The sequence below is a fragment of the Sapajus apella genome, unplaced genomic scaffold (assembly GCF_009761245.1).
Source record: "Sapajus apella isolate SASKATOON/1434 unplaced genomic scaffold, GSC_monkey_1.0 scaffold12, whole genome shotgun sequence".
Lineage (NCBI taxonomy): Eukaryota > Metazoa > Chordata > Mammalia > Primates > Cebidae > Sapajus > Sapajus apella.
The window spans coordinates 23,189,038-23,216,115 of record NW_022436952.1 but is presented as its reverse complement, the minus strand read 5'-3'; the positions used below and the strand labels follow the sequence as shown (position 1 = coordinate 23,216,115).

The 27,078-nt window shown below is 46.6% G+C and overlaps 1 protein-coding gene and 1 long non-coding RNA gene across 8 annotated transcripts in view; one reads left to right on the top strand and one right to left on the bottom strand.

Annotated features, from left to right (window-relative positions):
- The window catches only part of GAS7 (growth arrest specific 7), a 277,284-nt gene that overhangs the window by 94,366 nt on the left and 155,840 nt on the right, over positions 1-27,078 (bottom strand). For 5 of the 7 annotated variants that reach the window (XM_032280280.1, XM_032280285.1, XM_032280286.1 and 2 more), the window contains exon 2: positions 12,165-12,285. In XM_032280280.1, coding sequence (XP_032136171.1) covers positions 12,165-12,285 — 121 coding nt within the window. Of the gene's footprint in view, positions 1-12,164; positions 12,286-18,307; positions 18,472-18,756; positions 18,931-27,078 lie in introns of those variants that run through there. The other 2 variants (XM_032280284.1, XM_032280282.1) reach the window with 2 other exon arrangements.
- LOC116553120 lies at positions 278-17,154 on the top strand. The gene is made up of 3 exons (XR_004269640.1): positions 278-434; positions 14,573-14,578; positions 17,143-17,154. It is a non-coding gene; the product is annotated as an uncharacterized LOC116553120 (long non-coding RNA).

The window sequence follows — 27,078 nt, the reverse complement described above, 5'->3', positions numbered from 1 at the left end:
TAACCTGCACCACTACCTAACTTTGGAACATTTTTACTGTCTCAGAAAGAAACTCTGTACCCATCAGCAGTCACTCTCCATTAACTCCAGCCCCCAGCAACCACCCGGGTGGTTTTCTGTGGATTTCTCTATTCTAGGCATTTCATATAAACGGAATCATATGGTACACAGCTTTTTGTGTCTAGCTTTCTTGGCTTAGTGTGATGTTTTCAAGATTCATCCACATTGAAGCATGTATCAGCCAGTACCTTCATTCCTTTTTATGGCTGACTAATATTCCACTGTACGGATAAAACCACATTTTGTTTATCCATTCATCAGTTGATGGGCATTTGAGTTTCTACTGGGCATAATAAATAACAATGCTCTGAACATGCACACGTGGGATTTTGGGTGGACATGTGTTTCCAATTTTCTTGGGTATACAGCTAGGAGTGGAATAATCTGGGTCACTGAATATTCTAGAAGATTTATGGATCCTATTCTACACATTTCTTTTTGTCCCACTTCCATATCTGAACCACGTGCTACTCATCACTGACTCCACCTAACAGACAATGAAGAACGCACTCACACTGTTTACCAATAAGCAGTCTTTTGCAAAGTAACTCAAATTCCTAGAATTGGGCAAACCACAAAATCTCTTTTGTCTTTTGACTTGTGCGAGTCTTCAACTTCATCCTGGCAGTGTGACTGACTCTAAGCCACTTGACACTGCCACAAATGAAAGACTATTGGCTTTAAACCCTGGTGAAAAACGAGGGGTGTGTTATGCATGTAAGTATTACCTAAACATTACACATGAGAACGGATATCCTGGAAGAGAAAACAAAACCCACACAGAAGCAGATTAATAGGAAGCTTTAAGTTCTAACAGCCTTCCACTAAGAATCCATTAAAGAAAAATAATAAAGCCAAAATTAGGCTTTATATATATTAGGCTGGCGCTCTCTCACGCGCTCTCTCTCTCTCTCTCTCTCACACACACACACACGTGCACACACAATCCTAATTTAATCAACCAAATGTGCCATATGCATATCTTTTTAGTATCACATGTGCTCAACACAGATGGACAGAAGAAAATAGATGGACTTTTTGGGTATAGAACCTTCTCAGAGTAACTTTTATTAACAGGGAATAATCAGGGCCATTCATTTTATTTGGGGAGTTAGAAAAGAATCCAATTATTTGTAACAAATAAACGTTAAAAGTGTTCTATTGGAAAATTTATACAGAAACTCACATTAGTTCCTGGCATAATAAAGTTAAATGGGAATCCACTCATTTAAAGAAAAATTAAAGCAAGAAATCAAGAAAACTACTATTTGGCAAAGGAATCCAAAAGCTCAAATCCTGGTTTAGTCCTCCAAGCTTCAGTCACAAACACAATAAAACATTTACAGACACAGATTCTTTATCAAAAGCACTTAAAGGCCTGGGTGTGGTGCACATGCTTGTAATTCCAACATTTTGGGGAGCCAAGGCAGGAAGATTGCTTGAGCTGGGATTTCAAGACTAGCCTGGGCAATGTAGCAAAACCCCTTGACCAAAAAAAAAAAAACAACGTGCGCGAGGTTGATTGTATCACTGCATTCTAGCCTGGATGAGAGAGAGATCCTATCTAAAACAAAAAAGACTTAAAAACAATTTTCGGCTCTCCTGGATTTGGGTTCATGCTTTAACAAGATGCATAGGTTTCCTTTAAAAAATTGTTATTTCAGATCATTTTCCTTTATCAATGAATCTACAAACTCAGTTATTCTCATTCCAACTTAAGTCACTGCCACCCATGTCTGCTCTTCCAAATACTGAGGCAAAAAGAAAAGATTAGAAGACAGGGCAGTCTGGTCACAGCTGGGCTTATAAATGACCAGATAACTTGAAGCAAATCCCTTTACCATGTAGGGACTTCATTTCCATATGTGTAAAACAAACAGGTTCTATTTTTTGTTTTTGTTTTTATTTCAGAGAACAGAGTCTTGCTCTGCAGCCAGGCTAGAGTGCAGTGGCGCGATCTAGGCTCACTGCAACCTCTGCCTCCCCAGTTCGAGCAATTCTCCCGCCTCAGCCTCCTGAGTAGTTGAGACAACAGGCATGCACCACCATGAGCAGCACCTAGTAGAGACAGGGTTTCAAACATGTTGTCCAGGATGGTCTCGATCTTCTGACCTCATGATCCACCCCCCTCAGCTTCCCAAAGTGTTGGGATTACAGGTGTGAGCCACTGCGCCCAGCCAGTTCTATTTCTTAAATCAGGTATTGTCAAACTTTTTCTGTTAAGGGTCAGAGAGTAAATATTTTCACTTTGTGAGCCACATGGTCTCTGCTGCAATTACGGATAGTCCTCAATTTATGACAGGGTTATATACTGAGAAACCCATTGTGACTCGCAAATAGTGTATGTCAAAAATGCACATATTACACCTGAACTACTGAATACCATAGCTTAGCCTCACCTACCTTAAACATGCTCAGTACACTTCCATTAGCCTACAGTTGGGCAGAATCATCTATCATAAAGCCTATTTTGTAGCAAAGTGTTGAATATCTCTTATAATTTACTGAATATTGAACTGAAATACAGTTTCTAGTGAATGAGTATCACTTTGGCGCCAAGTTAAAAAAATTGTTAAGTCCACCCATTTTAAGTTGGAGATAGTCGGCCGGGTGCGGTGGCTCATGCCTGTAATCCCTGCACTTTGGGAAGCCGAGGCAGGTGGACCACCTGAGGTCAGGAGTTCAAGATCAGCCTGGCCAACATGAGGCAACTCAGTTTCTACTAAAAATACAAAAAATTGGCTGGGTGTGGTGGCACACGCCTACAATCCCAGCTACTCAGGAGGCTGAGGCAGAAGAATTGCTTGAACCCAGGAGGCAGAGGTTGCAGTGAGCAGAGATCATGCCATTGCACTCCAGTCTGGGCAACAAAAACAAAACTCCGTCTCAAAAAAAAAAAAAAAAAAAAGTTGGAGGCAGTCTATATTCAACTCTACAATCTCAGTGCAAAACCAGCTATAGACAATATGTAAACAAAAGGGCAAGGCTGTGTTCCAATAAAGAAAGCTTCATTGTCCAGGCACGGTGGCTCACGCCTATAATCCCAGCACTTTGGGAGGCCGAGGTGGGCGGATCACAAGGTCAGGAGTTCAAGACCAGACTGGCCAACATGGTGAAACCTCGTCTCTACTAAAAGATACAAAACTCAGCTGGGCATGGTGGCTCGTGCCTGTAATCCCAGCTACCTGGGAGGCTGAGGCAGGAGAATTATTTGAACCGGGATCCAGGAGGCAGAGGTGAGATCGAGCCACTGCACTCCAGCCTGGGCTACAGAGCGAGATTCCAGCTTAAAAAAAAAAAAAAAAAAAAACGTTTCATTTACTAAAAAACCTCCGAGTTGAATTTGGCCCATGGGCCACACTTTGCCAACCCCTGCCTTAGGGGATTTAGAAGCTTCCTCTTAGGATGACTATGAAGTAAAATCACTGGCCTCTGTTACCCACTTTTATGAATGATTAAGTTACCAAGATCTGCCAGTGGAGACAGATGTTCACCACAGCACTCGGTTCTAAGAGAGTCTCTACACAGGGACACAGACATTGGATTATTCATAGTTCCATCAACAGCCACCTTCTATTTTGGTTGGAAACTCACTCATGCTCTGTCAACCCCTGCCTTGGGCGTGGATGAAGCATCACTCTGGATGGTGAAATCTGGCTTTCTGAGAGGTTGGTAGGAGTCAGATGGTACAACCCAAATGCGTAGGGAAATAGCTGTGCAAGGGGAGAGGCTTGGCCTGTGTGAACTAGGAGACAAGAGGGAAGGGAGCAGAGAAAACATCTCTGCTTCCTACAGACTACTCCAAATCTGCCAGCACCTTGATCCTGGACTTCCCATCCTCCTCAACTGTGATTCCTCTTTGCAGCCCTTTTGGAAGTGAACATATCCACTATGAGACCTGCTGGGACTCTGCATTTCATTGTCAAACACCAGCCAGCATCACTTGGCATCTTCTTCGGCCTTCCTTCCCTTGCATACCTACCCTCACCACTCTGTACTGAGACCTCCTAAATAAGGTGTTAACACTCAATCCCTGCATCAGGCTCTGCTTTAGAATGGCAGGGGAGGTGCAGAGAATGGGTGGAGATACCATCTCAAATGGTACTCTTTGTTTAAAAAATGAATGATATAGATAAAACTGCTGGATTTAGAGTATACAAAGATTAACAAATAAGAAATAAAATCTTAATACATTAAACTAAACTAATCTTGGCCATCAATACTGGCTTCAAATACCCCTAATGTCCAAATGGTAAAATGTATCTTAAACAACATCTAAAAGGTCAGCCTCTCTCCAAAAAGAGGGCCCAAATACCTGTGACTATGTTCACGTTAAGTGAGGAAGCATGCATGCCTAGCCTTCCAATTATATTATTTATTTATTTATTTATTTATTTATTTATTTATTTATTTGAGACAGGGTCTTTCTCTGTCACCCAGGCTGGAGAGCAATGGCACAATTTCAGTTCTTTGCAACCTCTGCCTCCTGGGCTCAAGGGATCCTTCCACCTGAGCCTCCCAAGCAGCTGGGACTACAGGTGTGTGCCACCACACCCAGCTAATTTTTGTACTTTTATAGAGATGGGGTTTTGCCATGCTCCCCAGGCTGGTCTCAAGCTCCTGGGCTCAAGTGATCTGCCCACTTTGGCCCCTCAAAGTGCTGGATTCCAGGTGAGAGCCACCACATCCAGCTGACATTTTAATTATAAGTGGAACAAAAAATGTCATGCTATATCTTTTGAAATATCATTACTTATTGTATAAGAGGTCCCTGCCATGGTCTGAATGGTTGTGTCCCCTCAAAATTCATGTGTTGAAACCTAATCCCCTATGTGACAATGTGACAGTAGGAAGAGGCAGGGCTTTTAGGAGGTATTTAAGTCACATAGCCTCCACTAACATGGGATTAGTGCCATTAAAAGAGCAACCCAGGGGAGCTTCTTTGCCCTTTCCACCATGTGACAATGCAGCTGCCCTCTAAGAACCAGAAAGCAGGCCCACACCAGACACCCAATCTGCCAGCACCTTCATCCTGGACTTCCCATCCTCCTGAACTGTGATAAATACATTTCTATTGTCTATAAGTTATCTGGTCTGCGGTATTTTGTTCTTGCCGCCTGCACAGACTAAGACAGGCTCCTTAACACTAGCCGAGGTCCCTGGATGGGGTAGGCTACTGATAACAGCTCATGATCCATGCACCAAACACAACCCAAACCGTTAGCAAAAGAGTCAACTTTTGGTGGGAAAAGAGAGCTTCCCTGGACAGTGCAAGACAAGCAATTTCTCCATAACAAAACCCTGGGAGTTCCTGGGGCTGAACTGAAGGCCACTCTGCGTGATGAAACTTCCAGAAAGCCACAAGAAAGATGGGGACTTCCCAAAGTCCAGGGAACACACTCTGATGGCGTTGGCAAGTTTATATGAAAGCAACAGCGTTATTGCATTAACCACTGGAACTTCCTGTTAGCCATCTGGCCCAACGTCATTTACTAAATAATCTGTGCTTTCCCCAGTGATTTATTTTTATTTTTTAAAATTTATTTATTATACTTTAAGTTCGGGGCACATGTGCAGAGGGTGCAGGTTTGTTACACAGGTATACAAGTGCCAAGGTGGTGGTTTGCTGCATCCATCACCCCGTCATCTACGTTAGGTGTTTCTCCTAATGTTATCCCTCCCCAATCCTCCTCCCCCTGCTATCCCTGCTATTCCTCCCCTAGCTCCCCCATCCCCCAGGCCCCGGTGTGCAATGTTCCCCAGTGATTTAAAACATCACCCCTACCATCAACATGATCTATATTTCAGTCTGTCTCTAACTTCCTCTCCCTGACAATCCTTTCATGACATTACCTTCTCCTGGATTCCCCAAGGTCCCCTTGGCTACTCCCTTAAACCTGTGCTGCAAGGCTCCCTCCTACAGGCTCGCCCTGGGTGATCTTCTACATCCTCACGACCCCACCTCTCTGCTGATGAAACGCAAATCCTGGCCACCCTGTGTGGCTGGGCAGGTTGGTCACTGCACATCAGTGGCCAGGCCAAGGGGGCAAGGAGGGGCAAAATCCATTCTGCTCTCTGCATGCCAGGCCATGCACCCACATGGCTCCCCAGTTCCCATCTCTAGCCCAAAAGTCCTCCGAGTCACAGTGCAGCCATCCAAATGGCAGCTGTCCCTCCCTGAATGCACCCCAAGGAGCCACACACTCAATATGGACTCATTTTCTTTCTTCCTAATGTGTTCCTCCCTTGAATATCCGATACTCACTGTATGGTCCCAACACAAGAGGCAGAAAACCCGGAGGAATCCAGGTCCTTGCAATTCCTGTGCTGCCACATCCTGTCTGGCAGATTCAATCTCCTCCTCTCCAGCCACTGCTGTAGAATTGGTGTTTGACCTCATTATTTCTCCTCTCATTTAGTCTGTGTGGCTCCATGCTTACTGCCCTTAAAACCTTCATTCTGCTGCACAAGCAACCTTGCCACAATATTCTGATCATGTCATGCCACCGCCTGGTAACTTTCTGTGGATTCCCGCTGCCTACAGAATGAGGACCCAACTCCTCAAAATGCCTCAAGTCCCCTGACTCACTCTCTCTCTCCCTTCATTCCTTAGCCAATGCCAAACACAACCACTGTTCTTCTCTCGCTGCCTGATCTTTAATCATGCCGTAACCTTGGATAGGAATGCCTGGGACAAGGCGGCCCCCAATCCCTGCAAACACTTGGTTGACAAAATTGACTACTCCCTTCCTCGAGCCCTCAGATTTCCACATGAATACCTGTAATGCTTACAGGTTTTTTGCTTTTGTTTTTGAGACGGAGTCTCACTCTATCACCAGGCCGGAGTGCGGTGGCACAATCTCCGCTCACTGCAACCTCTGCTTCCTGAGTTCAAGTGATTCTCCTGCCTCAGCTTCCTGAGTAGCTGGAACTACAGGCATGCACCACCACGCCCAGCTAATTTTTGTGTTTTCAGTAGAGACGTGGTTTCACCATGTTGGCAAGGATGGTCTCAATCTCTTGACCTTGTGATCGGCCTGCTTCAGTCTCCCAAAGTTTTGGGATTACAGGCGTGAGCCCCACGCCTAGTCTATGCTTATAGGTTATATATGTGTCTGTGGCCCTATTAGAACTGCAGTCTCTGAGAGCAGAGACAATATCTAGTTTGATTTTGTATCCCCAGAGCCTGGCCTAGTGGTTAGCACTGTGACAACCTCATGCATAAAATCCTAAACGGATGTGAAAATAAGCAGATTAGTAGGCTGGGCACAGTGGCTGACGCCTGTAATCCCAGCAGTTTAGGAGGCTGAGGCGGGCGGATCACGAGGTCAGGAGATCGAGACCATCCTGGCCAACATGGTGAAACCCCGTCTCTACTAAAAATACAAAAATTAACTGGGAATGGTGGCACATGTCTGTAATCCCAACTACTTGGGAGGCTCAGGCAGGAGAATCACTTGAACCAGGGAGTCGGAGGTTGCAGTTAGCCGAAATCACACCACTGCACTCCAGCCTGGCAACAGAGCAAGACTCTGTCTCAAAACAAAAAAAGAAAAAGAAAGAAGGAAAATAAGCAGATTAGCCAAGGCAAAGTAATACAAATGTAAATTACTTTCAACTGGTTATAGGAGACAGGGACAGAACACCTATTATCCCCAGGCGCTCTCTGGAAAAGCAGCAATTAGGGATTAAGGGAGAAAAACTAGAAGTGTCTGGAAGAAAGGTAGACAGACAAAGAGGAAGAAAAGAAGGACTGGCTCAGAACAGGGACTGCACGTTCCAGGCACTGGGCTGGCACGTGAATGAAGTGCCACCTCGAGAAGGACAGGGCAAAGATGCTGAAGCAAGAGCCCAGGCAGAAAGACAGACGCAGCTAGCCCAGCAGTGAGGCGGCACAGGCTCAGCTGCCTCCAAGTCAGGAGGTGAGACACACACAGGTGGCTACTCTCATAGATGCATTCCTGCAGAAGGGCAGGCAGATTTAAAACAACCCTACAGCCACACAAAACAAGTCTAAGAAAGGATTCCAGAGGAGAATCAGAAAGATAGCTGCTTCTCTTCTCCCTCAGACAATCGAGCAAAATTATTAATATGAAGTTCAAGTGCTACATGATCCCTACGAACACAGCTGACTCTTCGCCATCCATAAGACACTCCCCATCCTGCAGCTTCCTCCCAGGAAGCCTCCCCTGATCCCCCAGGGTCTCTCTGTGACATGCTTTTAAAACACTCTGGAGGGGCGGAGGTTGCAGTGAGCCGAGACCACGTCATTGCACTCCAGCCTGGGCAACAAGAGCGAAACTCTATCTCAAAAAAAAAAAAAAAAAAACCAAAAACACCCTGGACTCCTGCTTCACAACCCTTTCCTGATTGAATCAAATAGGTATTCGCTTAAAATCTGCTCCCACTATAAGAAGATAAACACCATGAGGTCAGGGACTACTTCATTCTTATTAAATTCCCAGTATCCAAGACTCACTCTGCCTAGTACATATTTGAGGCTCAAACTATGCCTTGAATGAATGATTCAATCAAAGAGAAAATGAATTAAATGAGTAATGAATAAAACTGGCAGGTATCTGGAATGCAAGACCAAGGTGCTGGAATTATTTTCAGCATAAAAGAGAAGGAGAGAGCCGAGCACGGTGGCTCATGCCTATAATCTCAGCATTTGGGAAGCTGAGCCAGAAGCCAGAAGTTCAAGATCAGCCTGGGCAACATATCAAAACTCTGTCTCTACAAAAAAAAAAAAAGTGTTTTGGCCACAGTGGCTTATGCCTGTAATCCCAATACTTTGGAAAGTCAAGGCCAGCAGATTACTTGAGGCCAAGAATTCAAGACCAGCATGGGCAACATGGCAAAACTTCATCTCTACCAAAAAAAAACCAAAAAAACAAAAAAACCAAAAACCATATATATATATGCGCATGCAAAAGCCAGGTGTGGTGGCACATGCCTGTAATCCCAGCTACTCAGGAGGCTGAGGTGGGAGGATCACTTAAGCCCAGGAAGTTGAGGCTGCAGTAAGCCATGATCGTGCCACTACATTCTAGCCTGGGCAACAGAGTGAAGCCCTGTCTCAAATAAAAATAAAAAATCAGTCGGGCGTGATGACACACGCCTGTAATTCCAGCTACTCAGGGGGCTGAGGTGGGAGGAGTGCTTGAGCCCAAGAGATAGAGGCTGCAGGGAGCCAGGATCGTGCCACTGTACTCTACCCTGGGCAACAGAGTGAGACTCTGTCTCAATAAATAAATAAATAGAGGAAGGGCACATAGGGCAAGTCCTCGAGGAGCCAACAGACAGCCCAAAGCAGGGACCAGCAGCTGTAGCCTGTGGGACCACCTGGCCAAACCAACTACCATATGGCTCAGTGAACTCGCCAACTAGGATCGTCTTCTACATTTTTAAATAGCCGAAAAACAAAAGAACAACGATTTTTTTTTTTTTTTTGAAACAGAGTTTCACTCTGTTGCTCAGGCTGGAGTGCAGTGGCACGACCTCTGCTCACTGCAACCTCTACCTCCTGGGTTCAAGCAATTCTCCTGCCTCAGCCTTCTGGGTAGCTGGGATTACAGGTGTGCACCACAACACCCAGCTAATTTTGATATTTTTAGTAGAGATGGAGTTTTATCAGGTAGGCCAGGCTGGTTTCGAACTCCTGACCTCACATGATTCACCTGCCTCAGCCTTCCAAAGTGCTGAGATTACAGGCATGAGCCACCATGCCTGGCCAAAACAATGATATTTTATGACACACAAGTTATTTGAAATTCTTATTTTGAGATGCATAAATAAAATTTTATTGGAACACAGATACACTCGTGTGTTTACCTATCATTCGGGGCTACTTCCATGCTGAGACAGTAGAGCTGAGTGGCTGGGACAGGGTTCACATAACCCCCAGAGCCCAAATACTGACTTCCTGGCCCTTCACAGAAAAAGTTGCCTGACCCCTGGCCTGGAGCCTCTGTGGAATCACTATATCCCAGCGCCCATAAGAAAACTCTCACACAGTGGCATCTGCTAATGTCCGAGTCTCGGGAAAAAGCTGCCAGACACTGTCTGTTGATATAAAATGTGACTTAAACAACCATTAATAGAGTGCCAGTGAAATTAATAGCATACCCATCCGATGGATTACTGTACAGCTATTTAAAAGAATGAGTTAGACTAAAACGTACAAAGTATAGAAAAATGTCTGCATATACTGTCAAAGTAATTTAAAGGATAACACAGAAAATATTTTCCAATTTATTTTAAAAGCTAAGTGTACATATGTTTAAAAGGTGAGACCAGGGATTCTTACTTTTTATTTGAAACCTTTTTGTACTTATTGAAATTTTGTTTGTTTGATTTTGAGATGGAGTCTTGCACTTTCGTCCAGGCTGGAGTGCAATGGCGCGATCTTGGCTCACGGCAACCTCCGCCTACTGGGTTCAAGCAATTCTCCTGCCTCAGCCTCCTAAGTAGCTGGGATTACAGGTGCCTGCCACCACACCCAGCTAATGTTTTGTATTTTCAGTAGAGACGGGGTTTCAGTACGTTGGCCAGGCTGGTCTTGAACTCCTGATCTCGTGATCTGCCTGCCTTGGCCTCCCAAAGTACTGGGATTACAGGTCTGAGCCACCACACCCAGCCTGTACTCTGAATTTTTTTACCCTGAAAATAAACTATTCTCTAACTTAATAAAAGATAAAGCTACTGAAATTCAGATAGCCATTTTCTCCCATGCCCTTTTGCAATAGTGTAGCTTATTTAGAACAATAATGGATCCAAATTGATTGATGATCTCATGATCCTACAGTCCAGATTCTGTGTTTTACAGATGGGTAGTACATATATAGACACGCTCTTCTCTGAAACTTGAAGTCGCTGAAAACAGTGCAAAGCTGTTCATGTGTTTGTTTTGAGGAAGCGTAAGATTAGAACATTCAGAAATAGTCCTACTTCCCTTTTCCTAGAAACTCTGTTACCTCTTCAACTAGACCACCCCTCTCGAGCCTGCGGAAGGTCAGGTTGCCAGGGGATACGAATAAACCAGCTGCCTTCTCTGCTAAACAGCAGCTGGCTCCCCTGTTACTAGGACCCTCTTCTGGGGCAGACTCATAATCATAAGCTGTAGCTACGACGTCCCCAGGTGGGAAGGAGTGGTCACGTAGTCAGGCGGGCACAGAGGCCAAGGCTGAGCCAGCAGGTGGATTTGGGTAGGATTTCATCTTCTGCCTTGGCACGCATGTCTATGATTCCCACCAAGTCTAACTTTCCTTGGTTTTAATCCTCTCAGTTCTCTCATGGTAACTTCTTTGGGGAGTCATAGAGATCAAGACAGCTCTATTTAGCTGGGTTGCCCTGTCTCGCCCTGCCCAAGACCATAGCCTGCAACAGTACCCTCTGGTCACCCTGCTGCAGAACCTGCCACGCTGTGCACCCTCTTTTATAAACCATCTACAGTTAACTTGGAATTCTGGGGTCATCTGAAAGCCTGGGAGGTCCATAATTATTGGGGGCATTGAGGTGTGGTCCTATTCAACTCAGAAATGCACGTGGAACCTGTACTATTTGATGGGATAAATAACCCATAAATCCCCCCAGCATTTCCCAAAGAACATTCAGAGAAATACCAGCCAGTGAGCTACTTAAGGAAAAGGACACAATGTTGTAGTGAAATTAGGGAAATCTCACATTTGCAATCCCTGTTTTGAAGCTTCAAGATCATTAAAGCCTTCAAAATTCCAAGAGGTCACACAGTGGCATCGCCTGGTTCATTTTATTCAAACCAGCTGTGGTCCATAGAATCTTTTGAGATACCTTTCGGAAAACACAGCCCCAGATGAAGAGGTTGGGTTTAACACAGATGCCCAAGGTGGATGTGAGGGTCCAAGGATGACCCAAACAATGGGAAGGGCAGCCTTCCTCCCATGATACTCCCAGAACTACAGAACCAGACCCACACCCCTACCACCCAGCAAGACTTTACTGCAGCCCTGAGCACAGACTTAAGAAAAAGCCCTAGAGAGGTGAAGAAGGGAGGAAAAACCTGCCCCTCTAAAGAGACAGAACACCAGGGGGCTGGTGCAAGCTCCCCGCTGAGCAGGACTCACCATTGGTGGTCGTGTTGACATAGTACCGCCGGCCCTGAGGCGACAGGTAGCTTTGCCAGCCAGGAGGAAGGATGACAGTCTGGCTCTCTTCTCCCGGCGGAGGGGGGACCATTCCAGGCTTCTGTTGGAGAAGAAAGAGAAACGTCACACCCATTTGGTATTTTTGCAAGTTTTTAAACCAGGAAGGCAGAGGCTGAATTCACCTTAGAGTAGCTTGACATTGGGACGTATGTGGCCCACAAGCCCCTGAGGTCACAGGCAGCACACGTGTGATCTCAGGGGCTCCAGGAGCACCAGCGGTGAGAAGCGCCTGAGCATTCAGAGCCCCTGCACAGGGGACAGCTCCTCTGGAAACAAAGAGGAAAATGCCATTCAGCTAATGGAGCTGGACTTTCTCAGCGGCCCCCTAGAAAATCACTCACAGGGTGCTGCGCTTACAAGGGAGCCCTGTCACTCCACCAGCTCCCACTGTGAAATCTGAAGCCTGAAATTCCCAGACCACAAAGCACAGCAGCAGACAAGGCCCCAGGCTTGCTGTGCAAACCTAGCAGAAGTAATTAATGCAAGTCATCACACAGCGAGATGCAAAACATTCTATGATAATGCCGAGAATCCATGAAGAGCTGGATGGAGCTTCTCTCCCCAAGTGTCCAGATCACTCTGGCAAGAAGAACTAGGTCTCAGAGACAGAACAGACGCTGACTTCCCATTGTATGCACTTATATGCGGTTTAATTCTTTTAACCATGTATAGAGTTACTTTTCATTAAACATTAAAAATAAAATAAATGAGAGGCCAGGCACGGTGGCTCACACCTGTAATCCCAGCACTTTGGGAGGCTGAGGTGGGTGGATCAAGAGGTGAAGAGATGGAGACCATCCTGGCCAACATGGTGAAACCCCGTCTCTACTAAAAATACAAAAATTAGCTGACTGTGGTGGTGTGTGCCTGTAGTCCCAGCTACTCGGAAGGCTGAGGCAGGAGAATCGCTTGAACCCAGGAGGTGGAGGTTGCAGTGAACAAAGATCATGCACTGCACTCCAGCCTGGGTGACAGAGCGAGACTCTGTCTCAAAAAAAAAAAAATATTGAGTAAAATGTATACGACATATAAAGAAACCAGATATCAAGTAGACAGATGCTAAAAACAAAAATAAGCCATGATCCCTGGGTGCTAGGATTACACACATTTATTATTCTCTCCATTCTACATATCTAATTAAATTTTCTCCCATAAACACAAAAATAAAAGTTGGTAGCTAAAGAACATTTTAAAATTAGGAGAGTCTAAATTAGCCCACAAGATTGCTATGCCTTTTGAAGTAAATTGATTAAAATCAAAATTCTAGCCACAAGAAGAGAGTATCCACGAATTTCTCAGCAAAGCTAGAGCTTGTTCACAAACATTAAAGGGAATCGGCTCCCAAATGTCCCAGTATCCCCCAGCTATGCCCGAAGTGCTGGTCACTGGGGACCCCTGCTTAGGAAAACAAGATAACAGAATGAAAGAGAGCAGCAGAGACACACAGCTTCCAGGCTGCTCTTCCACTTTGTGAAGGTTGCAAGACCACGTGCTGTGGCTTCCCGTGGCTCCCTGCATGTCATCAGAGGGAACGAGTCAATCTGAGCAGCTCAGGGACTTTGAGTAAACACAGCCTCCCTTCTGCCCTCTGTGTAGCTGCAGTGTATGTTTCATTATGAATTTTCACAGCTTAATTGAAAGCTTTCCCTGATGCCCTGGACGCTCTGTCTCCTACACCTGCTAATCTGCAGCTCCTGTTTGATTCTGTATGGAAGACCACCTTTTTTTTTTTTTCTTTGAGACGAAATTTCGCTCTTGTTGCCCAGGTTGGAATGCAAGGCACGATCTCAGCTCATCATAACCTCCACCTCCCAGGTTCAAGCAATTCTCCTGTCTCAGCCTCCAGAGTGGCTGGGATTACAGGCATGTGCTACCACGCCCGGCTACTTTTGTACTTTTAGTAGAGACCAGGTTTCTCCATGTTGGTCGGGCTGGTCTCAATCTCCCGACTTCAGGTGATCTGCCCGCCTCAGCCTCCCAAAGTGCTGAGATTACAAGCGTGAGCCACTGCGCCTGGCCAGAAGGCCATCTTCTAAGAAAGAGGCCTCCACACCGCTGTGGCCTCTTCAGGATTGAATGATGGCCAAAATACATGTAAGACAAATAGGATTATAACAAGGTGTGTGTGTGTGTGTGTGTGTGCCTGTGTGTGTGTGCGTGTGCGTGCATGTGCATGTTGAAAGAATGAGAAGTATCCCATGCACAGGAGATGTATGTTCTGTCCAGTGGGACTAGGAATAAAGTAAGCATGGGGGCATCAGGGGGTTAAAAATGAGGGTTAGGGCCAGGTGCAACGGTTCAGGGTTGTAATCCTAGCACGTTGGGAGGCTGATGTGGAAGAATGGCTTGAGTCCTGGAGTTTGAGACCAGCCTGGGCAACATAGGAAGACTCCATCTGCAAATAATTTTTAAAATTAGCCAGGTGTGGTGGTGCACACGTGTGGTCCCAGCTACGTAGGAGGGGTGGGAGGATCACCTGAACCTTGGAGGTCGAGGTTGCAGTGAGCCGTGATCGCACCACTGCACCCCAGCCTGGGTGACAGAGTGAGATCCTGTCTCCAAACAAAGAACAACAACAACAAATAAAAAACACACAACAACAACAGGAATGAGCATTTGATGAAAGAGATTCTGGAACCAGAGGGGCAAGGTGCCAGGTGTCCTCTCCTTGAGTGAAATATTCTAGTTTCTCCTTCAATCAAACATGGGAAGGCCATATTGGTGTTTATCCAGATAAATTGGGGGGGAGATGGGAAGGATCAAATATTGACATGGCCAGAAAAGGGGTGCAGCGACGGGGACCCACAGGCACAGTGAAAACAAGTCCTCAGGCTCAAACAGCCTTCAGTGCCAATCCTGCCTGGACTGCTTAGCAGCCATGTGACCACAGGCTCCTGACTCACCAGTCTATTCTGGAATCTGTAAAATGAAGGGTGATAATATGAAGACAGGAGACAGTTAACAATAAACAACCTGGCACTAGGGATACACAATAAATGGGGGTTTCTGCTGAAGGGCTTCACACGGTCTGTCTCCGGAGATACCGACCTCCACCCTAGCCTCACCATCCCTGGGTCTGAAATGTCACCATCAATAGTCACTCTCTGAGCTTTCTGTTTCCAACACTAGCCAACTCCAAAGGCAAACACCTGCTGGGGAGGTTAACGGCTTGAGAGCTGGGCAGTGAGGAGATCACTCCTTACAGGGGCTGGAGAGCCAGTGGACACAACCCGTGACCCTCAGCGCCCCACCCACAAGAGAGCAATAATGACACCATCCCTTCTCCACAAGACACTGATGACCAAGGAGGTCTCCTCCAGCGAGGACATTCGGGACCTTATAGAAGGGAGGCATCCTGATACTGAGCCTTGAAGGGCCATGAGATGCTGAAAGAGGGGAGGAGGAGGACACTGGGGCCACCAGGCCCATCTCCTACTGTGACTGATGTGGCAAAGTTGGTCTCCACATCTTCCTCCTGCCCGGCCACGCTCTGCCTCCATCTCCCATGGCAGCCACGGCCGCTTCACCTGTCCCCTCTCTTAGAAAGAAGTTCCTCCTAATGGCTGACTTTCGACAAGTCAGAAGTCAAAAGACATGGAGACAACCAGGTGTAGACCCAGAAACCTAGAAACAAGCAGTCAAACAAAAATTGGTACACGGATGTTCATGGCAATATCATTTGTAATGGCCAGAAAGCGGAAACAACTCAAATACCCATCAACAGATGGATGGATAGTGTGCTGTAGCCATACAATGGAATATTATTTAGAAATTTTAAAAAATGGAGCAGTGATCTATGCTACAACATGGATAAACCTTGAATACATTACACTAAGTGAAAGAAATCAGACACAAAAGACCACGTATGGTATGATTTCATTCACATGAAATGCCCGGAATGGGCAGAGCCATAGAGACACAAATAGATTTTTCCAGGGGTCTGGGGAGGGGAGAATGGGTACAGATTTTCCCTTTGGGGTAATGACAAATGTTCCAGAACCAGATCATGGTAATGGCTGTACAGTATCATCAAATGCATAAATATCACTGATACTCTCATGTGTATTGTACCACAATTTAAAAAAAAAATTTTTAAATGTGGTGAAGGCAGAAATTAGACCTCCCTACCTTCAAGTCCTCATTTAAGAGCCAACGGCAGCCAGGCACAGTGGCTTATGCCTGTAATCCCAGCACTTATAGGAGGCCGAGGTGGGTGGATCACCTGAGGCTAGGGGTTCGAGACCACCCTGACCAACATGGTGAAACCCCGTCTCTAATACAAATACCAAAAAAAAAAAAAAAAATTAGCCAGGTGTGGTGGCTCATGCCTGTAATTCCAGCTACTCGGGAGGCTGAAGCATGAGAATCACCTGAATCCGGGAAGCAGAGGTTGCAGTGAGCTGAGACCGCACCAATGCACTCCAGCCTGGGCAATAAGAGCCAAACTCCGACTCAAGAAAAAAAAGAGCCAACAGCATCAGCATTATCTCACCCTTCAAGGCTACGGAGGGGAAGGAGCAGCAGGCCCACAGTCCTCAAGAGGATACAGTGTGCATTACCACCCAATAATTAAGGGCTCTCTCAATCTTATTCTTCTAATTAGTTTCCTTCCAAGTTAAATCCTTCCCTTCTCTTTCTTAGTCCTGTGGCTTTTTTTCCCTTGTGTCAGCACTTTCCCATGGGAACAGAACTAGAAGCAGAGGTGACACAGGCCCAGAGGGTTGGGGACAGACCCCACCTGGAAGGAACAAGATCACAGGTAGCAGGAGTGGGGGTGGGGAAAATGAAGGAAGTTTTTTTCTAAACTCAGACATTCTTTACCTAATGCACAGGGTATCTTTGTGGGAATTAGAAAACATGGCCTCTTCCTCTGGAAGGGACCACCCCTCAGCCAGAGTGCAAGGCCAGGCTTCGGTCCCTCTCCGTCCACCCTCATCTGGGCCTCCTTGTTCAGTAGGCAGCCTGCTCAATGATATATATGGAAAGTCCATCCTCTAAGAATCTGAGGAAGGCTATGGATCTTCTGCCCCCTAAAAAGGGTGCACATACACACACACACACACATACACACACACATATGCTATTTTATAGGTAATATCAGGAAGTTTCTAGACTACTTCAGAACCCTACTCTAGAAAGTACTCAAGAAATAGATGAGCTCAGATCCAGTACCCATCAAGAATGACTGGGTACATCCAGTACCCAGTCACCAAATATCTATAATGCATGCCAGACTGGACTGGGTGCTTTAGACAATCAGCTAATCATCACAAGTCTGCCTCACAGCTGACATTTATTCCCGCTTTAAAACAAGGGATCTGAGACGCAGAGGGTTTCATAACTTGCCCAGTGTTGCACAGCTAATTAAATGGTAAAAACAAACTGCTTGAAAATACGAGCTGGTCAGATGCAGCGGCTCATGCCTGTAATCCCAGCGTTTTGGGAGGCCGAGGCAGGAGGATTGCTTGAGGCCAGGAGTTCAAGGCCAGACTGGGCAACGTAGCAAGACTCTATCTACACAAAATTAATTAATTAAAATATTAGCTTTGCTCTAGAGACTTCTATCCAGTTTCCTAAAGCCGGGCCATATCTCTCCCCAGCTATACCTACTCAGCTCCATTTCCTCACCAAGACCACCTGACACTCCAGCTCCTTCCCAAGGAGGATGACAACTCAAGCCTGATCCTCCTGCTTGTCTCCCAGTCCCCAAGTGAGCATATGCCTTCCCAGGAGATGTGCAAAAATATCACCACCCGCGTCCAGGCAGTCACGTTCCCTAGCTGTAGGCTGACTTCCTTGTCTCTTTATAAAAAAAAAAAAAAAAAAAAAAAAAAACACCCCCCCCCCCCCCCCCAAATTTTTCTCTTTAAAAAAAAAAAAAAAAAAAAAAAACAACGCCACCCCCCCCCCCAAATTTTCCCCTTAATGGTGGCTACTGATTTCTCCTTTTAAAAATAAAAAGCAGGCAAGCAAAGTCACCCAGAGATTACAGAGATCAAAGACAAATCCCCCTACAGCAGAGTTTCTCAAAGTATGATCACTGTGGGCCTCCCAGCAGTCACCTGGGATGTGAGTGAAAGTACACACTCTTGGGCCTGACTCCACCTCCAGAGCAGCCCGGGAGACTGCATTTGGAACAATGATCCTGGTTGAGTCCTGTGCTCTGAAGCCACTCCGCTGCAGCTTTAGAGGCAGCCACTGAGAAAAACATCACTTCTGAAATGACAACTGGGATCATAAAATTTTTATAAGCACACTTTGTAAAAGGACAGTGTTGGGCTGCACAGGTACTTATTAAAGAAAAAGATTCTGTCCCACTGCCCCAAACCGTTCGAATAAACTATTTAACAGACACTGGGGGTTATCTCTGCAGCTTCCAAGCAGTACTGACCCCACTATTCAACTCCCTACAGCTCCCACCATGCTTCAAGCTCAAGTTCAACCTGGGTGCCACCTCCGCCTCCAGGACTCTTTGCCCCTCCGGAGGCTTCCGAGAACCCCTGACTCTTACCTTTTCCTAAAGCCACGAGCAAATGCTACTTGCCGGCCGGCGTTAATGGGTGGTCGTCAGACACTCGCTTTAGCAGCCAGATCAGACAGTTTTAAGGTCTCCCGCTCTGCGTCCTCTCACACCCCAAACCCAGAAGCAATAGGAGCTCTAAAGAAAAGCATATCCACAGGGCCCCACACCCCCACTCCCCCACACCCAGATCTATATATAACAGCTCTGAAGTTGTCAGCCTAACGAGCCACTTTCTGGCAGACCCGTTGTCATGGCAATGCTTACTAATGAGCCTACTGCCGTGATTGGCACGGCTTGAAGGCTCCTCCACAAAGGACTCTCCAGCAAGTCCTCTCTCCCCCAACCACGGAGGCAGCTGGACATCCAGAAGCCACCAGGGCACGGCTGGGCATGCCTGGGAGGGCAGAGTCTCCCAGTAGTCCTGGACCCTGCAGCCAGGAGTGGCCCCACTGCCAGCTCTGCACTCCTCAGGGAGTCAGTCAATTGCTAATGGGGCTGCCAGGGCCCACCAGGAAGATCAAGACCCAGCAGGGCTGGAGACTGGCAAGTCACTCCCACGTCATGCCTTCCCACTGGACACCTGTTTATGGTGGGCAGACTCCTACACAAAGCTGGAAACAGCTACCCAAAGAACAATAATCTCCTCCAACTCGGTTAAGACACAAATCAAGCAAGAGGGCCTCACAGCCCACAATGACATCACCAGCCCCAGAGTCTGGGTCTCCAAGAACACTGGGCACACTTCCTGTCTCACAGGTGAAAGCACTGTGCTATCCAACTCCAGTAGCCTTTCTGTCCATACTCAGAAATTTCAGTGCACAGAAAATAGTCGGGACTCCTGGCAATGTCACAGCACATCCTGGGGACTATAGTCTTTGCCAGTAGTTACACAGGCGACAGGCTGGACCCTGACAGAGTCTCTCTCTCTCTTTTTTTTTTTTTAAGACAGACTCTTGCTGTGTCACCAGGCTGGAGTGCAGTGGTGTGATCTCAGCTCACCACGACCTCTACCTCTCAGGTTCAAGCGATTCTCCTGCCTCAGACTCCTGAGTAGCTGGGACTATAGGTATGTGCCACCATGCCTGGCTAATTTTTTTGTATTTTTAGTAGAGATGGGGTTTCACCATGTTAGCCAGGATGGTCTCAATCTCCTGACCTTTATCTGCCCACCTTGGCCTCCCAAAGTGCTGGGATTACAGGTGTGAGCCACCACACCTGGCCAAGTCTTCGTTTTCTTCTAAAGGTCAGAGATTCAGAGACTTGGCCTAAAAGAAGGAGCTTGAGGGAGCTGGCATATCAACAAAGAAACAGACCATAAGATTTGGGAAGACAAGGCCATATCCCTGTCCCTCTTTTCATAGCTTTAGTCTCAGCACAGCACATCCATCCAACACTGGATGGATGGATGGATGGACGGACGGACAGAGGGATGGATGGATGGATGGGAATTGTAGTAGGAACTAGGCTTCAAGATTTAAGGAGGCTATTTCGCCAAATAAGTAGGCAGGGAATGGGAGTGGGGGAGGAGAAGGTGTGTGTGCCTTACCTGTGAACAAATCCCAGCTCTTCAGGGATCTACTGAATGGACTCTGCCATGGTTTGAACGTGTGCACTCCAAAATTCAGGTGTTGCCAATATGGAAGGATTAAGAGACGGGGTCTCAGCCGAGCACAGTGGCTCATGCCTGTAATTCCAGCACTTTGGGAGGTCAAGGCGAGCAGATTGCCTGAGCTCAGGAGTTCAAGACCAACCTGAACAACATGGTGAAACCCCGTCTCTACTAAAATACAAAAAATTAGCCGGGTGTGGCGGTGTGCACCTGTAATCCCAGCTACTCATGAGGCTGAGGCAGGAGAATTGCAAGAACCTAGGAGCCGGAGGTTGCAGTGAGCCAAGATTGTGCTACTGCAGTGCAGCCTGGGCGACAGAGCAAAACTCCGTCTGAAAAAAAAAAAAAAAAGAGAGAGATGGGGTCTTTAAGAGGTGATTAGGCAAGGAGGGCTCCTCCTCCTTCAGTGGGATTGAGGCTCTTATAAAAGCGGCTTCATGCAGCATTCACTAGCTTACCCTTCTCCCTTCCTCCATGTGAGGCCACGGTGTTCCTTTCTCTGGCAGACACAGCAACATGGTGCCATCTTGGAGGCAGGCAGCAGCCCTCACCAGACAACAGAGCCTGCTGACATCTCGATCTGGGGACCTCCCAGTCTCCAGAACTGTGGAAAAAGTCCAGTTCTTGAGCTAGGCACAGTGGCTCGTGCCTGTAATCCCAGCTACTCAGGAGGTTTGCTTGAGCCCAGGAGTTCAAGACAAGCCTAGACAACATAGTGAGATCCCCTGATCTCTCCAAAAATAAACGTTTCTTTTTAAAAATTTAGCTGGGCATGGTGGTACACACCTGTAGCCCCAGGTAATTTGCGAGGCTAATGCGGGGGAAGGACTGCCTGGGCCCAGGAGTTTGAGACTGCACTAAGCTATGATCATGCCACTGCACTCCAGCTGACAGAGTCAGACACCGTCTCAAATAAATACATTCATGTTCTTTATACATTATCCAGTCTCAGGTGTTTTGTTAGAGCTGCACAAGTGGGGAGGAGGGGAGACAAGATAATTTGTTTTTGTTTTTTAATTGCAGAAAATAGATTGAGGACGAATATCCAGAAGTCTCAAGAGAAACTTCTCATCATGATCTCACGTAGTATCCGGAGAAACATCTCAGAAAAGTATTTAGCAGCCTCAACAAAGGGCAGGAAGATCTGACATCTATGATATAACAGCAAAAACTCATAAGAAGAGAACAAAACAAATGCAAAACAAGGCAAGTAGGTTTAAAAAAAAAAAAACCAAAATGATATAAAAAAGGAACAGAAAATGATAAAAATTATAGGGAAGTTTGAAAGGTTGTAACAGAAGAAAAAGGCACATTGGTTGCAATAAAACTAGAATTAGTACTGCAAAACAAAGTGAATTAGTTATGTACAAAACAACTGAGAATTTTTTTCCCCCCAGAATGCAAAGGAAATGGGAAAAATGCAAATGTGAGGATGAAACAGCAAGCCAAGATATGGATACTGGGTTTTCCTACGGAGGAGACCAGCAGAAAAGCTCTCACAGATAAGAAACATTAAACAAAGGCTGATGCAAAGGAACATTCCAGCTGGGCAGAATGGGAGGTCCTACGCTGTTCAAGGTGAAGTAGATTTCAAAAGATCAAGAAGCAGACATATCCCAACAACATATTCACACAGCAAAGATAAGGATACAAGTCCTATAATCATTCACGTGGGAAGACCAGTGCAAGGAAAAAAAGAAAGCTGGTCTCAAGCTTCTCTGTAACCGCATCTCAAAAGACGCCTCTGGTGCATGATGGCAAAAATACCAAGACCTTCACTGGCAGCCAAGCTGTCTTTCACCAGCGAAGGCGACAGAAATACATTCTTCTAGAGACAAGCACTCATGTCCTCCTTAGCAAAAGTACTTAAGAGATGTACTCCAACTGCCTGAAAGATCAAGACAAACAAAGCTGAAGAATGAAGAAATCACAGCACAAAAGGACAAAGGCTGAACACCGAAAGCAGCTTACAGAAATGCATATGTAATAATGAATCTAGTTGCCGAGGCGGGTGGATCATCAGGTCAAGAGATCGAGACCATCCTGGTCAACATGGTGAAACCCCGTCTCTACTAAAATACCAAAAAAAAAAAAAAAATTAGCTGGGCATGGTGGCACGTGCCTGTAGTCTCAGCTACTCAGGAGGCTGAGGCAGGAGAATTGCTTGAATCCAGGAGGTGGAGGTTGCAGTGAGCTGAGATTGCACCATTGCACTCCAGCCTGGGTAACAAGAACCAAACTCCGTCTCAAAAAAAAAAAAAAAAAGAATCTAGTTATACAATCATGTATACACACGTTGCTATTCTCAAGCTATACTATAAAAATAAAAATGAAATCATAACCTGAGTCTCAAATCTATGCAGTACTAGAAAAGGGCTGGGTGCAGTGGCTCACACCTATAATCCTAACACTTTGGGAGTTCAAGGTGGGAGGATCGCTTGAGCCCAACAGTTTAAGACCAACCTGGGCAAGACAGCAACTCCATCTCTACAAAAAATTTAAAAATTAGCCAGACGTGGTGGTGCACACCTTTTGTCCAGCTACTAGGGAGCCTGAGGCAGGAGGATTGCTTGAACCCACGAGTTCCAGGCCACAGTGAACCACATTTGCACCCTGTTCTCCAGCCTGAGCAACAGAGACTCTGTCTCAAAAAAACAAAACAAAACCCTCCACTTAAAAAAGTATACAAGGGCAGGTGTGGTGGTTCACACATGTAATCCCAGCACTTTGGGAGGCCGAAGCAGGTGAATTGGCTGAGGTCAGGAGTTCAAGATCAGCTTGACCAACATGGTGAAACTCCATCTCTACTAAAATACAAAAATTAGCTGGGCGTAGTGGTGTGCACCTGTAATCCCAGTTACCAGGGAGGCTGAGACAGGAGAATTGCTTAAACCCAGGAGGCGGAGATTGCAGTGAGCTGAGATCGTGCCACTGCCCTCCAGCCTGGGCGACAGAGCAAGACTCCATCTCAAATAATGATAATGATAGTTGTGTGTGTGTGTGTGTGTGTGTGTGAAGAGATCCAGAGGCAGGAGGAACACTGAGATGGTGAGAACACCAAGGGAGATGGAAACAAAATGCTGCTCTTCCTCCCATCCTCATAATGACGATCTGTGTCCTGTTGCCCCTCCTGACAAACATGAGGGATCAGGTACCTACCTGCCCAGGTGGCATCCATCCTCTCTCCTTGCTTCTCATGTCCACACTTGGCTTTTCCTAAAAACTGACAGGTTTTCAACCAGAGGTAACAAAACAGAGGCACTGTGGGTTTTTGAGTCTCACTTCTATCAAGTTTTACGGGCCCCAAGGGCACTCAGCTTCCACGGGGAATCCTGAGCCCTGGAACCCATTCAGGTGGACAGGTTGAGACCAAAGCGCTTTGTAGATGGAGGGAAAACTCAGTAGGAACCCAGGGCTTTCCAAAGACCTCATTTGAAACACCTGTTCGGCTTTGTAAGCCCTCAAAGGGTTCCCAGGGCCAAAACGCAGAGAAGAGAGTATAGCTGTTTTGGGGCCTGGGCCTGAGCACGACCACGTCCTGTGGCACTGTGGCTGGACCTGTGTGAAAAGGGGGTCAAGCATATGAGGTGCACCTCCAGTGCTAACCAGCAAGCCAAAGAGCCAGGAGGGTCGCCTTTCTTTCTTCCAGTTTTCTATTTGCAAAATCTGTTGGAGGTTTTACCAGAGTCCTCTGTGTGTAGCCTCGAACCCTCCTTATTAGAAATCACCTGGTCGGCAAGGCCGCCTCCTTGAGTCCATGAAAGAAACTTCTCAAAGGCTGCTTTAGTCATTTAGATGCAAACGTTCTCACGACTCTTCCAAACCTGGCACTATCCAAGTGTCCTCAGGCCTCACTACTTGGGGCAGATAGATGGATGGGGTGACGATGAATGTGGGAGCAACAGTCCTCACCTTGCTGGCCTGGATCCCCCGCCTTGCTCACATCAGACGCCCATCCCCGCCAGCCTCCCTGGACGAATCCAACAGTGACTCACCCAGGTTGCAACTCCAGTCCCCACCGAGTGTCTGGCGTATTCTTCTTCATCTGCATCAGCTACTACCTCCTACACCCCCACACCATCACTGTCCTCTGTCCATGAAGTGGCAAGAGGAAGCCTCGCACTGTGGCTGTCACTGGCACCCACCCTAAGAGGTGGGCATTAGGGCCATGGGAGTTTTCTCCCAGCCATGAGCCTGGAGGCTGAACCACTTGGGGCAATCCAGACATCCAGCTCCTGGTAGGCTCGGCAAGGGTCCCAGCCACTCTGCAAGCCCCCAGCGCATCCCTGAGGGCCACTCAACTCATGGGGTATGTTTGTCAAGACAGAGCAGGGAGAGGACACAGAACAATAGACCCTGTATTTTCAGACCCTATAAAGAAATGGAGTGATCTGGTTAACCAGGAATTTCAATGAACATAATTACAATGCAGTCCATGCAGCAAAGATACAGGAAGTCAACCCTCACAGGGAAACTTGCCAGGCTGGAAATACGGAGTCTCCAGAGGGACAAGGATTGACGAAAAGATTTGCAAATGATACTGAAAACTGCAAGGATGAACTGGACGGCCCCTCTTGGGTCAGAAGCCATGTCACAGCCTTGAAGCATCAAGGAATCAAGTGGTCAGTGGAGGACAGGAAAGAAATGCCTTCTTTGTGGGCCTTGCAGAGCCCCTATTCCCACATGACTCTTCCTTCTCTGACTCTGGAGAATGAGATTTTTATGGTGGTGACACCTGCTGTCCGAATGGAAGACAGAAGAGGCAATGAACAGGGTTCCAGAGGAGACCATGCAAGAGATGAGGAAAACTCTGTGCACATGTTGCGTGCATCTGAGATGGCTGTTCCTTTATGTTGGTGGCATCTCCCCAGCGGCACCATACGGCATGATGGGGATCTGAGAGACGCCCACTCGTCAACATGTTTTGGAAGAATCTCGGCATTGACGAACCAGCATAATTGTGTCACCAAATATCAGAGACACTCTTTTGGCCTCTTATAAAGGGGTTTGGAGCAGGTGACCAAAGGCCTTGTGACTGTTTTAGAACCACAGGATCTGGGGTGGAGGACCTGGGGTATTGTCCCACAAGCACTTCTGATATAGAGAACAGCTCCAGAAATAGCAAGGGAGGCAGGGACTGCTTCCCCACCTTGAAGCCTGGAGGGGTTGGGGAAGCCCAGAAAAAGAAAAGCCTATATTTTATTCCATTTCAAGGTGTCTCTGGTCCCGATGCTTCAGCACAATTAAAAATGGCAAGGTAGTCTCCTCTCAGCCAGGCGCGGTGGCTCAGACCTGTAATCCCAGCACTTTGGGAGGCCGAGGCAGGCAGATCATGAGGTCAGGAGTTCAAGACCAGCCTGGCCAACATGGTGAAAACCTATCTCTACTAAAAATACAAACATCAGCTGAGCATGGTGGTGGGCACCTGTAATCCCAGCTACTCGGGAGACTGAGGCAGGAGAACTGCTTGAAACCAGAAGACGGAGTTTGTAGTGAGCCGAGATCCCACCACTGCACTCCAGCCTGGGTGAAAAAGGGAAACTCTGTCTCAAAAAAGAAAAAAGGCAAGTTAGTCTCCTCCCAATAGCCAGTTCCAGCTTCTGGCTTCCAAGTCAGAAAACCTGAATGACTGCTCACCAGCTTTTGATTCAACAGACATTTTATTCAAACTCTCCATTCCTGATGAACTGCAGAGGAATGTTGCTTCTCTCCCTCCTCTCCCTTTAATAAAAATAGTGTAGGCCATTCTGATATCCTATCCCCAACTCAGGACAACAAAAGTATTAGGAGATAGCGCACAGGCCTAGGCATAAAGAGATGCTGTGCTTCCAGACAGCGGAGCTGTGCTAAGTGCAATGATCTTAGCCTCTCTGGGCCTCTGTTTCCTCATCTGTAAAATGGGGGGATTGCAAGCCCCGGACATTGCGGTCCTGTAACGCACGCATCAGGTGGCTTTCATAACAGAGACTAAAACCACAAGGGAAATATCAAGACAGTTAAATGTCCAGCTCAGCTTCCAAGAACAGCAGCCACATAAACAAAACATTTGACAGAGGCCTGACAAGACACAAATCTTCATGAAATATTGCTTTTTTTGCTGCAGATTCCCTCCCCCCCCCCACCCCCCCCCCCCGCCAAAAAAGACTTCTTGGTTCTAAAGAGAAAGAGGTCTCAAACTCTTTTAGTCTAGATCCCCTTTCATCTACTCAACCAAATCTGACTTAGAATCAGTTGGAAAGAAAGGTTTGTCTGAGACACCAACAAAGTGAAGTGATGTAACAAAAAATGGAAATGAAATACGTGCCCAAATCAGGCTACGCGATTGTGCGTGTGATCTCAGGTCTGCACGGGAAGGCTGAACAGCTGGGGATTCTCTTCCCCTTTGCCATAGGTCACTGTTACAGCCAATTAATGCTGAAATATCCCTATTTGTCAAAGGAAGGAGGAGTTGGGCTAGACTTTAGGACTTCTTTGTCCTAAAGATTAATGATCTTGAAATACATCCTAGGTTTTTTATGTTAGTTTATATCTATAATGATATCAATCGTCCTGACCTAGAAAACACTTTTGAAGGACATTTTGTGGATTGTTCGCCTAACACACTCCCCAGGGAGTTCCTGGGAAACAAGAGATTTTGCCAAACTTGATAAGTCTGAGAGAGAGAGAGAGAGAGAGAGAGAGAGAGAGAGAGAGAGAGAGAG